Below are 11,823 nucleotides of genomic sequence, written 5' to 3'. Positions count from 1 at the left end.
CGGCGCACCTACTCCACCATGACGGGGCCGGTGCACTTCACCATCGGCAAATCGCGCTCCACCGCCTCCCTGGTGGTCTCTGGTGAGAGGGTGCCGCCCGATGGCTCAGCTGAGGGTGGACAGGGCCTGGGGGGTGGGGGTTCCGGCCTCGTGGTCTGGCCCACTTTATGCCTGCTTCCCTCTTTGCTTTCCCACGGCAGACATTCCTGTGGTGCTCACACGGCCCCTGGAGCCCAAGGTGGGGCGGGAGATGCAGTCCGTCGTCCTGTCCTGTGACTTCAAGCCTCCCCCCAAGGCTGTGCAGTGGTACAAGGAGGAGATGCCCCTGGCGCCATCCAGCAAGTTCAAGATGAGGCTGGAGGGCCACATGGCGGAGCTGCGTGTCCTGCGGCTCACCCCTGACGACGCTGGGGTCTACCGGTGCCAGGCTGGCAGCGCCCAGAGCAGCGCGGAAGTCACTGTGGAAGGTAGAGAGAGGGGGCGTGGGCCCCAGAGGGTCTCTAGGAGGTCACTGTGGAAGGTAGAGAAAGAGGGGATGTGGGCCCCAGAGGGTCTCTAGGAGGTCACTGTGGAAGGTAGAGAGAGGGGGGCGTGGGCCCCAGGGGGTCTCTAGAGGAAGCAGCAGCTGCGGTCACGCTGATGCCGCCTCATGCTCCCGGCAGAACGGAAGGTGACGGTGACGCAGCCGCTGGAGGACGTGGAGGTCGCGGAGGAGGGCCGTGCCTGCTTCTCCTGCGAGCTGTCCCACGAGGACGAAGAAGTGGACTGGTTGCTCAACGGGACACCGGTCTTTAACGACAGCTTCCATGAGATCACCCACGAGGGCCGCCGCCACACACTGGTGCTGAAGCGGGTCCGGCAGGCTGACAGGGGCACCGTGAGCATCTCCTCCCCCAAGGTTGCGGCCTCCGCCCACCTGGCGGTCAGAGGTGAGGTGGCTGTGTGTGGTCCGTGGGGACCCTTGGGACACGCACCCTTTACCCAGGGGGCCAGAGGCGGCAGTTGGTCCCCTGAGTCGCCCACGCTCTTCCTGCAGGGAAGCCGGTGGTGTTCCTGAAGGCGTTGGACGATGTGTCTGCAGAGGAGCGGGGCAGACTGACCTTGCAGTGTGAGGTTTCTGACCACCAAGCCCACGTGGTGTGGCGGAAGGACGGTGTGGAGTTGGGTCCCAGTGACAAGTACGACTTCCTGCACACGGCGGGCACGCGAGGCCTCGTGGTGCACAGCCTGACTCGGGAGGATGCTGGCCTGTACACCTGCCACGTGGGCACTGATGAGACCCGTGCCCGAGTCAGCGTGCATGGTGCGTGCTGCGGCCAGCTGCAGATGTGGGGCCAGGGCACTGGGGCGTGGCTCTGGGCGTGCCTGTGCTCAGGACACCCACCCGCTTCAGAGGCCAGGGTCTGCTCTGCTGAGCCTGGGGAGATCAGGGCAGACTCCTGAAGGAGTGGCCTCGACAGGGTCTTAGAAGGCCCAGGTGCAGGCAGGTGGGCCAGGGGTAACAGGCAACAGAGCAAAGCCTGGGAGATAGACTGGCCCTGCTTGATCAAGTCCCAGGGGCTAAAGGATTCAGCGGAGGCTGGAAGCTTCCCTCTGCACCTGGGGATGTGTGGGAAGGCACAGGAGCCCCAGAGGGATGCGTCAGGAGGGTGGTGCATGAGAGAGGCTGTGATGTCAGGCAGAGGGTGCCCCCGGAGGATGCCCAGGCCATGGCACCTCCTGGTGAAGGTGGCTGTGGGCGGGTCACCTTTCTCTTCCCAGGCTCCTTCCCGTCTGGGCATGGTTCTGGCGGGTCCCCGAGGTCCCGTGTATGTCTGTCCTGACTCCACTCCCCGAGTCCTTTCCCCTCTCATGTGTTTGGCAGGCGTGTTGCCCAGTGACCCCCTGGCTGGTCCCTGATGGTCTGGCCAGTTTGTGATGAGACAGGAAGGGGAAGGGTGGTGTGGTGGGTTTGTCTTAGAGCTGGATTCCCCTGCATTTGGGGGAGCTGTTCTTTTTAATGGAGCGTGTAAGCTGGTGGCAACTCAGTGGTGCTTATTCTCGCCACCCAGTTATTCTCTAGTAAATGTGAAGGGAGTCATCCTGGTCGCCACTCACAGCCGTCAGCCATCTGACTTCCAGGGTGTGGCCAGCGGGAGGCCGAGAGAACCCTTGCTGAGAGAGGCAGGAGGCCTCCTGGGAGCGGGGCTGGAGAGGGGGGTATGCGGGTCATCCAGGGGCGTGCCCCCTCCTGGGGTCTGCCTGAGGCTGCTGTCGGTTGATGGTGCCTGTCTCGTGGGGCGTGACAGCTGTCTCCCGTGGCCCGCAGAGCTGCACGTGGGCATCACCAAGAGGCTGAAGACAATGGAGGTGCTGGAGGGCGAGAGCTGCAGCTTCGAGTGCATCCTATCCCATGAGGACACTGGCGACGTGGCTGAGTGGACAGTGAGCGGGAAAACAGTGGGCAGCTCTGGCCGCTTCTGTGCCACGCGCCAGGGCCGCAAGTACACTCTAGCTATCCGAGATGCCGTGCCAAGTGACGCTGGGGAGGTGGTCTTCTCTGTGCGGGGCCTCACCTCCAAGGCCTCACTCATCGTCAAAGGTGGGTGAGTGATGGCAGCAGGGACTGATTGGTTGGGGCAGGTCAAGGGGGTGTGTCCAGGGGCTGCTTTGCGAGCTCCTGAGCCTGGGCTCTTCCCAGGAAGCCTGGAGCCGGGGTCCTGGGCTTGGAAGCTGCAAGGGTTTGTGTCTAGGCACTGTCTCCCCAGGCCCTGCTGAGCACCTAGAGGTATCTGTTGGAGTACTGGGGGGTTCTGGTCATCCAGAACTGCGTGGACGACCAGGATTACCCTTTAGGATGAGGTTCTGGAGCCTTTGGGCAGGAGCAGGGTTTGTAATCTTCAGTCCGTGGTTCAAATGCTGTGGTAGCTTCCAAGGTGTATGGCTCATGTTGGTAGTGAAATTGCCATTGAAATTTATGAGCTGCTACTTCCAGCATAAATACTTGGTGCCAGTGGGTGAAGCTCAGCTCATGGCCATGCTTTGAGTTACAGAGCTCTGAACAGTGATGATTCTATAGTCTAACAGCTCTTTCTCCCAGGGTCCTCCCCTGGCATTCCAGGACTCTGAGGTCCCTGGGCCTGAGGTTCCAGAGTTGGAAGTTTTAGAGCTGTGGGTTCTGTGGTCTCAACCTCCAGAGCTTGGTAGCTCTTGAACGCTTGCTTTGTCTTAACCCCAGGCATGGCTAGGGCCATGGTCATGGGTGGAGCTATGGCCAGGCCTTATCAGGCACCGTATCTGTTCTTTTCAGAGAGGTCAGTTGACATTATGAAGCCACTGGAAGACCAGCAGGCCATGCTGGGTGAGGATGTGGTGCTGAGGTGTGAGCTGTCACGGGAGGGGACCCCGGTGCGCTGGTTGAAGGATGGGAAGGCCATCCGCAAGAGTCAGAAGTATGACCTGCTCACTGAAGGCACTCGGGCCTCACTGGTCATCCATGCAGCCACACTCAAAGACTCGGGCAAATACACATGTGAGACGGAGTCTTCCAAAAGCACAGCCAGTCTCCAAGTGGAAGGTAAACCCCGTGAGAGCCTGGGGCTGCCCCCTGGGAGCCGTTCTGTCCCAGTTAGGAAGGGAGAGGCACCCAGCAGATAAGGGACTCACCCAGGTCCCTGAGGGTCTGTGGGTGGGCCAGGAGAACCACCTGTGATGGGAATGATTTCCCATCCTGAGGGCCTGCATGGCATCTGCACAGGCCTCACCCTCGCATTCATTCTTGCCCCTCCACCAGAAAAGGCAAACTGGTTCACGGAGCCGTTGGCTGACCTGCACGTGGAGGAAAAGGGCACAGCCACGTTCACCTGCAAGACGGAGCGCCCCGCGGTCTCCGTGGCCTGGCGCAAGGGCCTCACGGAGCTGCAGGCCTCGGGGAAGCACGCGCCCAGCCAGGAGGGCCTGACCTTGCGGCTCACCATCAGCGCCCTGGAGAAGGCAGACAGTGACACCTACACCTGTGACATTGGCCAGGCCCAGTCCCAGGCGCGGCTCCTGGTGAAAGGTTAGGCCTGGGCACCGTGCTGTTGCTCGCATTTGCCCACTGATTTCAAGGCCTGTGGTGTGCCCAGGTGTAAGCTTTGTCTAAAGTAGATTTGTAGGTGGGCAGTCAATGGCACCCCACTCCAGTACTGTTGCCTGGAAAATCCCACGGATGGAGGAGCCTGGTGGGATGCAGTCCATGGGGTCGCTGAGAGTCGGACATGACTGAGCGACTTCACTTTCACTTTTCACTTTCATGCATGGGAGAAGGAAATGGCAACCCACTCCAGTGTTCTTGCCTGGAGAATCCCAGGGACGGGGGAGCCTGGTGGGCTGCCGTCTATGGGGTCGCACAGAGTCAGACACGACTGAAGCACCTTAGCAGCAGCAGCAGCAGAGATCAGAGCTCTGCCTGGCCCTGGACTAACAGCCTCGGTTTCCCCTCTCCAGGAGGCTTGCCCTGGGTGGTCTTGTCGCTGGGCCTGGTATCAGTGAGCTGGCAGCCCTCGTCTACGTGTGCATTTGTTTGCCGGGTGAATGTTTCTGGAGCCCTTCCAGCATGTGTTCACACATGGGCTCTGCACGTACTTACACATGAATGTACCTCCTCCACCCCTGTGGAGAGTCACTGGCTCAGGGATGTCTTCAGGTTTGAACAGCAGTTTTCACCGGGCCGGCAGGATGAGGGTTGTCATTCTCCTACTTCACTGATAAGGAAACCGGGGCTTCACTGCGGCTTATTGGCTGCTCCAGGGTTGCAGGGCAAGTAGGTGTCAGGGCCAGGTTGAGCCTAGCCCTGCTGATCCCAGGGCTGGCGTCAGGGTGAAGTCAGCTGTAGGTCCTTCCCGGGATCTGTCCATAGAAAATAACAAAGAAGCCCCACTCTGGAATTTTTTCCTCTTTTTCAGTGAAATACAGTGAATCCACTGAGCTCAGTGAAAACATTTCATTGGTGCAATGGAATCACAGCTGTCTAATCTAAAGGGAATGTTAATGCTTAAAAAGGGCAATTAAAGCAAGTGTCCAGACTTCCTTGGTGGTACAGTGGTTGAGAATCTGCCTTGCAGTGCAGGGAATGTGGGTTCAATCCCTGCTCAGGGAACTAAAATCCCACATGCCTTGGAGCAGCTAAGTCTGCCTGCCACAATTACTGAAGCCCCCATGCTAAGACCTAATATAGCTAAATAGATGGTAAATAAATAAACATATGCGTTATAAAAGTGGGGCTTCCCTGGTAGCTCAGTCTGTAAAGAATCTGCCTGCAGTACAGGAGACCTGGGTTTGATCCCTGTGTTAGGAAGATCCCCTTGAGAGGGAAATGGCAACCCATTCCAGTATCCTTGCTTGGAAAGTCCCATGGACAGAGAAGCCTGCCTGGCGGGCTGCGGTCCTTGGGGTCGCAAAGAGTAGGGCATGACTGAGCGACTAACACAGTTATACAAGTGAGTGTACCGTAATAGCAACATATAGTCTTTGGACAAATCCAGAACACAGGCTGTGCCAGGCTGATGCTTCCTGCCAAAGCCTCCTCCTTGTGTGTCAGTTCATGAATCACAACTGACACACAAAGATAAGGAGGTCAGTGCCTGTCTCCTTTTGAATAAATCACCCTCCTGATGCGCCATCTCATGTTGCCAAAGTGCTATGCTCAGTAGGCCAGCAAATTTGGAAAACTCAGCAGTGGGCACAAGACTAGAAAAGATCAGTTTTCATTCCAATCCCAAAGAAGAGCAATGCCAAAGAATATTCAAACTACTATACAGTTGCCCTCATTTCACACTGGGCTCCCCTGGTGCCTCAATGGTAAAGAATCTGCCTGCAATGCAGGAGACCTGGGTTCGATCCCTGGGTCACAAAGATCCCCTGGAGGAGGGCAAGGCAACCCTCTCTAGTACTCTTGCCTGGAGAATCCCCATAGACAGAGGAGCCTGGCGGGATGCAGTCCATAGAGTCGCACAGAGTCAGACACAACTGAAGCGACTAAACCGCAGAAGCAGTAAGGTTATGCTCAAAGTCCTTCAAGCCAGGCTTCAGCAGTATGTGAACTAAGAACTTCCAGATGTACAATCTGGGTTTAGAAAAGGCACAGGAACCAGAGATCAAATTGCCAACATTTGCTGAATCATAGAGAAAGCAAGAAAATTACAGAAAAACATCTACTTCTGCTTCATTGACTACACTAAAGCCTTTGATTATGTGGATCACAACAAACTGTGGAAAATTCTTTAAGAGATGGGAATACCAGACAACCATACCTGTCTCCTGAGAAACCTGTATGCAGGTCAAGAAGCTGCAGTTAAAACGGGACATGGAACAATGAACTGGTTCAAAATTGGGAAAGGAGTGCATTGGATATTGTCACCCTGCTTATTTAGCTTATATGCAGAGTACATCATGTGCAATTCCAGGCTGGAAGAAGCACAAGCTGGAATCAAGATTGCTGGGAGAAGTATCGATAAGCTCAGATATGCAGATGACACCCCTCTAATGGCAGAAAGGGAAGAGGAACTAAAGAGCCTCTTGATAAGGGTGAAAGAGGAGTTTGAAAAATCTGGCTTAGAACTCAACATTCAAAACTAAGATCATGGCATCAGGTCCCATCACTTCATGGCAAATAATAGAAGGGGGAAAAGTGATAGATTTTCTTTTCTTGGGCTCCAAAACCACTGTGGACAGTGACTTCAGCCGTGAGATTAAAAGACGCTTGCTCCTTGGAAGGAAAGCTATGAGAAACCTGTTGCTGCTACTGCTGCTAGGTCACTTCAGTCGTGTCCAACTCTGTGCGACCCCATAGACGGCAGCCCACCAGGCTCCCGTCCCTGGGATTCTCTAGGTAAGAACACTGGAGTGGGTTGCCATTGCCTTCTCCAATGACAAACCTAGACAGCATATTAAAAAGCAGAGACATCACTTTGCTGCCAAAGTCCACACAGTCAGAGCTATGTTTCTCCAGTGGTCATGTACGGATGTGAGAGCTGGACCATTAAGATGGGTGAGCGCTGGAGAATGGTGCTTTTTAATTGTGCTGAAGAAGACTCCTGAGAGTCCCTTGGACCGCAGGAAGATCAAACCAGTCCATCCTAAAGGAAATCAACTCTAAATATTCATTGGAAGGACTGATGCTGAAGCCAAAGCCCTAGTATTTGGCCACTTGATGTGAAGAGCCGACTCACTGGAAAAGACCCTGATGCTGAGGAAGATTGAAGGCTAAAGGAGAAGGGGGTGGCAGAAGATGAAGTGGTTAGATAGCGTCACTGACTCAATGGATGTGAATTTGAGCAAACTCAGGAAGACGGTGGAGGACAGAGGAGCCTGCTGTGCTGCGGTCCACGGGGTCACAAAGAGTCAGACGTGACTTAGGGACTGAACAACAGCAAGAACAGATGTGCCATCTATGGTTTCTGGTATGCAGTAGCTTCAAGACACCTGTGAATGCAGAAGGAATCTGGCAGCCAATCAGTACTTAGGACTTCTTAAGCTTTCACTATACCTAAGACAGCAGCAAAAGAAATTTTTTTTTCTAGAAATTCATGTTGTCAGTCCTCCAAATCATTCAATTTAAATGTTATCGTAGCCGCATGGCTCTTTTTTCCGCCCACACATCTGTTAATACAAAATTGAATGGCATTAAGTGATTTCTGTGGCAGGGACCACGGGTGTAGACGTTACGGAGCACAGCTTGATGGAGGGGCCATGCTGTGGGTCAGCGTGTGTGCTCTGCAGAAAGCCCCAAAAGGTGGATTGAGGGCTCACTGCTGGGCCTAAAACAAATGCTTCTGGGCCGTTCAGCTCAGACTGACTTAATGTCTTTTTGTTAGAGTCATTTGCTCGCTCCCTGCTGAGAGCCTACCCCAGATCCGGCCTTGGGGAGCACCCCGTTTCCCTTGGCAGCAGTCCAGGGGTCCCTGACGTGCCTGTCTGTGTCTCTGCAGACCAGAAAGTGCTCATCATAGAGGACTTGGAGGACGCAGAGGTGCAGGAGGGCTCCTCAGCCACCTTCTGCTGCCGTATCTCTCCTGCTGACTACAAGCCTGTCCACTGGTTCTTGGACAAAACGCCCCTGTCTGCCAATGAACTCAATGAGATTGAGGCTCAGCCCGGTGGGTACCATGTGCTCACCCTGCGGCAGCTGGCGCTCAAGGACTCGGGCACCGTCCATTTTGAGGCAGGTGACCAGCGAACCTCAGCTGCCTTGCAGGTCACAGGTAGGTTGCAGGGCCAGGCCCAGTGCATGGTGGGGACCAGTCCGTATGGCTGAGCGTGCAACCTCAGGGCAGTGGCTTGGCCATCTCCTGGGTGAGGCCCTGGGGCTCCCAGAGAAGGAAGGCACCGTAGGCTTCCCTTGGGCTGGAGCCTTGGATCCCAGGGCTGAGTGGTGCTGTCTGAAGACATGTTGTTGTCCGTGGTATGCAGAGGTGAACCCAAGGTCAGTGTGGGGGCGGGGCCACACAGAGCCCATCCTGTTCTCCCAGCAGTCCTGTCTGCAGCCCAGAATGGGGGCGTAGGGGCGGGTGGGCACTGACTAGGAGTGTTGCTGGTGTGTAGCAAGACCTGGGGCTTCTCCTGCAGGAGCCCCCAACAGTCTTACGCATCCCTCTCTCTCTGCAGAGAAGCCAAGTGTTTTCTCCCAGGGGCTCACAGATGCCACAGTCACGGAGGGGGAGGATCTGACCCTGGTCTGTGAGACTTCCGTCTCAGACAGCCCTGTGTGCTGGACCAAGGATGGGAAGCCCCTGCGGCCATCGGCCCGGTGCCGGCTGACCTATGAGGGCCGCCGGGCCCAGCTGGTCATCACTGAGACCACCCTGCAGGACAGCGGGCGCTACACGTGTGAGGCTGCGGGCGCCTGGAGCAGCTCCATTGTCAGGGTCCACGGTGAGCCCCGGGAGAGGGGCGCTGGGCAGCCTCCAGCCACCCCTGACACGTCTCTCGCCTCGCTCGGGGCAAGGGGGACTCCAGGACACGCTCTGTCCTCTTTGTGTGGGTGCGGGGTGTCCTAAGGCTCCTTCCGTCCACCTGTATCTTCAGCAGTTCATCCATCTCACTCTGCCTGCTGTCTGCCCTGTCTCTGGGTTTCTTCTGCTCCTGAAAGTCTCTCTCACCCTCTCTTGGTCTTCTGACCAGCAGTCTTTTTTTCTCTTTTTTTTAACTTCATTGCTGACTCTCTTGTGTGCTTACACTGCCGTGTCTGCCTTCTCTTGACTTGGCTCATCTCCGTCTCAGTTGGCTTGGCCTGGCTACCAAATATCACAGACTGGGTGGCTTAAAAGACAGACATTTGTTGTCTCCTAGGTTTGGAGACCAGAAGTCTGAGATCAAGGTGTTGCAGGCCTGGTTTCCCTCAAGGCCTTTCTGCTTGGCGTATCGATGGCCATCTTTTCCCTGTGTCTTCACCTGGTCATCCCTCTATGTGTGTCTCTGTGCTAATTTCCATTGCTTGTAAGGACACCGATAATATGGGAGTAAGACCCATTCTACTGACCTCATTTAACTCAATCATCTCTTTCAAGACCCCTATCTCCAAATATGCCTCCATTCTTTGGTCCTGAGGGTTAGGGCGCCAACAGGTGAATTCGGTGCATTAAATGTACCCCATAACGCCCCACCCTTCTCTGCTCCATGCTGTTCGGCTCACCCTCCTGGACAGGCAGCGTTCTCGGGGCCCCATCCCCAGCCCCCAGTGCAGACAGCGAGGTGGGCCTGCCTGCCTCTGCTGGTTGCTGCCCTCCACCATTCTCAGCCGTGCGGGCTGTGCTGATGGAGCTCATGCCCATCCGCAGCTCGGCCAGTGCAATTCCGAGAGGGCCTGAAGGACGTGGAGGTGCTGGAGGGGGGCGCTGCCACGCTGCGCTGCGTGCTGTCATCTGTGGTCAGGCCTGTGGAGTGGTGGCGTGGGGATGAGCTCCTGCAGCCTGGAGGCAAGTACAGCTTGCGTCAGGACGGGACTGTGCTGGAGCTGGTGGTCCGAGACCTGCGGCCTCAGGACAGCGGGCAGTACTTCTGCAGTTTTGGGGACCAGAGGACGTCGGCCAGGCTCACCGTCAAGGGTAAGCATCTCAGCCACCCTGCCCACGTGACACTCCGCAGTCCCACACCACCCCTTTCATCCTTCGGGGGAAGATGAAGGTGATGTGTCCATTGGACCTTGTTGCAGCTCTGCCTGCTGAGTTCATAGGAAGACTGAGAAGCAAGGAGGTCACGGAAGGGACCACAGCCACATTCCGCTGTGAGCTCAGCAAGGAAGCCCCCGTGGAGTGGAAGAAGGGGCCCGAAACCCTCAGAGCCGGGGACAGAGTGAGCCTGAGGCAGGACAGGGCCGTGTGTGAGCTGGAGATCCGTGAGCTGACCGCCGAGGATGCTGGAGAATATTCATGTGTGTGTGGGCAGGAGAAGACCTCAGCCACGCTCACCGTCAGGGGTAAAGACCGCATGTGGCCAGGCGGAGCTGGGTTTGGTGTCCAGTCACTGACTTCGTGTCGTCTCCCTGCACTCATCCCACCTTCCCTCCTCGTCTCAGCGTCACCCTCTTCCCATAACTCCCCAGAACTCCTTCCTCCTCCCTGGGCTGTTGTATGGACCACAATGGACCCACCTCTCGTGTCACTGCAGGTTCTGTCCTGTGTCCTGTGGGAGCTTATGTCTTTTTCTCTGTCTTGTCACATCCTGCCTTCAGAGTTCTCCCAAGACTCTGATATTCGTGTCTCTCTGTCCTCAGCTTTGCCTGCTGAGTTCACAAGAAGACTGAGAAGCAAGGAGGCCACAGAAGGGACCACAGTCACGCTGCACTGTGAGCTGAGCAAGGCGGCCCCCGTGGAGTGGAGGAAGGGGCCCGAGACCCTCAGAGCCGGGGACAGAGTGAGCCTGAGGCAGGAGGGAGCCGTGTGTGAGCTGGAGATCCGTGACCTGACCGTGGAGGATGCTGGGGAGTATTTGTGTGTGTGCGGGCAGGAGAGGACCTCGGCCACACTCACCATCAGGGGTAAGGACTATGTGTGGCCAAGCAGAGCTGAGTTTTGGTGTCCAGTTATTAACTTCATGGCATCTCCCTGCATTCATCCCACCTTCCCTCCTCATCTCAGCCTTACTCTCTCCCCATAACTTCGTGGATTTCCTTCCTCCTTCCTGGGCTGTTGTGTGAACCACGAGAAACACGCCTCTGAGCTGCTTCCCACCCCTCGTGTCACTGCCGGTTCTGTCCTGTGTCCCGTTGGCGTCTGCATCTTCCAGTCCATCCTGTCACGTCCTGTCCCCCAGTGACCTCGGGAGGATCGGATGTCCTCCAACCTTCTAACCTCTCCTGCCCTGCCACCAGATGCGCAGACGTGAGGCCTGAGGAGTCTGTGGAAGGGGTCCCAGGCACGCTGAACGGACTGGGCTGAGGGGCCACAGTCCAGTGTGTGAGCCTGGGGCACCAGCCTGTGACCTGTGTCCAGTTGGGTGTTGCGTCTTTTCTGTGATGTCCAGGACCTATCTAACCTGTGGGTTCAGAGAGCATTATAGTGTTTGTGTCTTTCTATTTCCAGCCCTGCCTGCCAAGTTCACAAAGGGTCTGAAGAAGGAAGAGGCCGTGGAAGGGGCCACAGCCATACTGCGCTGTGAGCTGAGCAAGGCAGCCCCCGTGGAGTGGAGGAAGGGGCCCGAGACCCTCAGAGCCGGGGCCAGAGTGAGCCTGAGGCAGGAGGGAGCCGTGTGTGAGCTGGAGATCCGTGAGCTGACCGTGGAGGATGCTGGAGAATATTCATGTGTGTGCAGGCAGGAGAAGACCTCAGCCACACTCGCCGTCAGGGGTAAAGACCGCGTGTGACC

At 56.5% G+C, this 11,823-nt stretch overlaps 1 protein-coding gene across 1 annotated transcript in view; it reads left to right on the top strand.

Annotated features, from left to right (window-relative positions):
* Nucleotides 1-11,823, top strand: part of OBSCN (obscurin, cytoskeletal calmodulin and titin-interacting RhoGEF) — a 225,824-nt gene that overhangs the window by 146,805 nt on the left and 67,196 nt on the right. Inside the window, exons 34-46 of the mRNA XM_010847289.1 lie at nucleotides 1-82; nucleotides 201-467; nucleotides 663-929; nucleotides 1,037-1,303; nucleotides 2,309-2,581; nucleotides 3,290-3,556; nucleotides 3,773-4,039; nucleotides 7,950-8,222; nucleotides 8,626-8,892; nucleotides 9,798-10,064; nucleotides 10,172-10,435; nucleotides 10,733-10,996; nucleotides 11,541-11,804. Of these exons, the coding sequence (XP_010845591.1) occupies nucleotides 1-82; nucleotides 201-467; nucleotides 663-929; nucleotides 1,037-1,303; nucleotides 2,309-2,581; nucleotides 3,290-3,556; nucleotides 3,773-4,039; nucleotides 7,950-8,222; nucleotides 8,626-8,892; nucleotides 9,798-10,064; nucleotides 10,172-10,435; nucleotides 10,733-10,996; nucleotides 11,541-11,804 (3,289 nt within the window). The remainder of the gene's footprint in view (nucleotides 83-200; nucleotides 468-662; nucleotides 930-1,036; nucleotides 1,304-2,308; nucleotides 2,582-3,289; nucleotides 3,557-3,772; nucleotides 4,040-7,949; nucleotides 8,223-8,625; nucleotides 8,893-9,797; nucleotides 10,065-10,171; nucleotides 10,436-10,732; nucleotides 10,997-11,540; nucleotides 11,805-11,823) is intronic.

This window comes from Bison bison, unplaced genomic scaffold (genome assembly GCF_000754665.1).
Source record: "Bison bison bison isolate TAMUID 2011002044 unplaced genomic scaffold, Bison_UMD1.0 scf7180017864248, whole genome shotgun sequence".
In the NCBI taxonomy this organism is placed as follows: domain Eukaryota; kingdom Metazoa; phylum Chordata; class Mammalia; order Artiodactyla; family Bovidae; genus Bison; species Bison bison.
The sequence above is the reverse complement of the archived record's forward strand: the minus strand, read 5'-3'. Positions and strand labels throughout refer to the sequence as shown.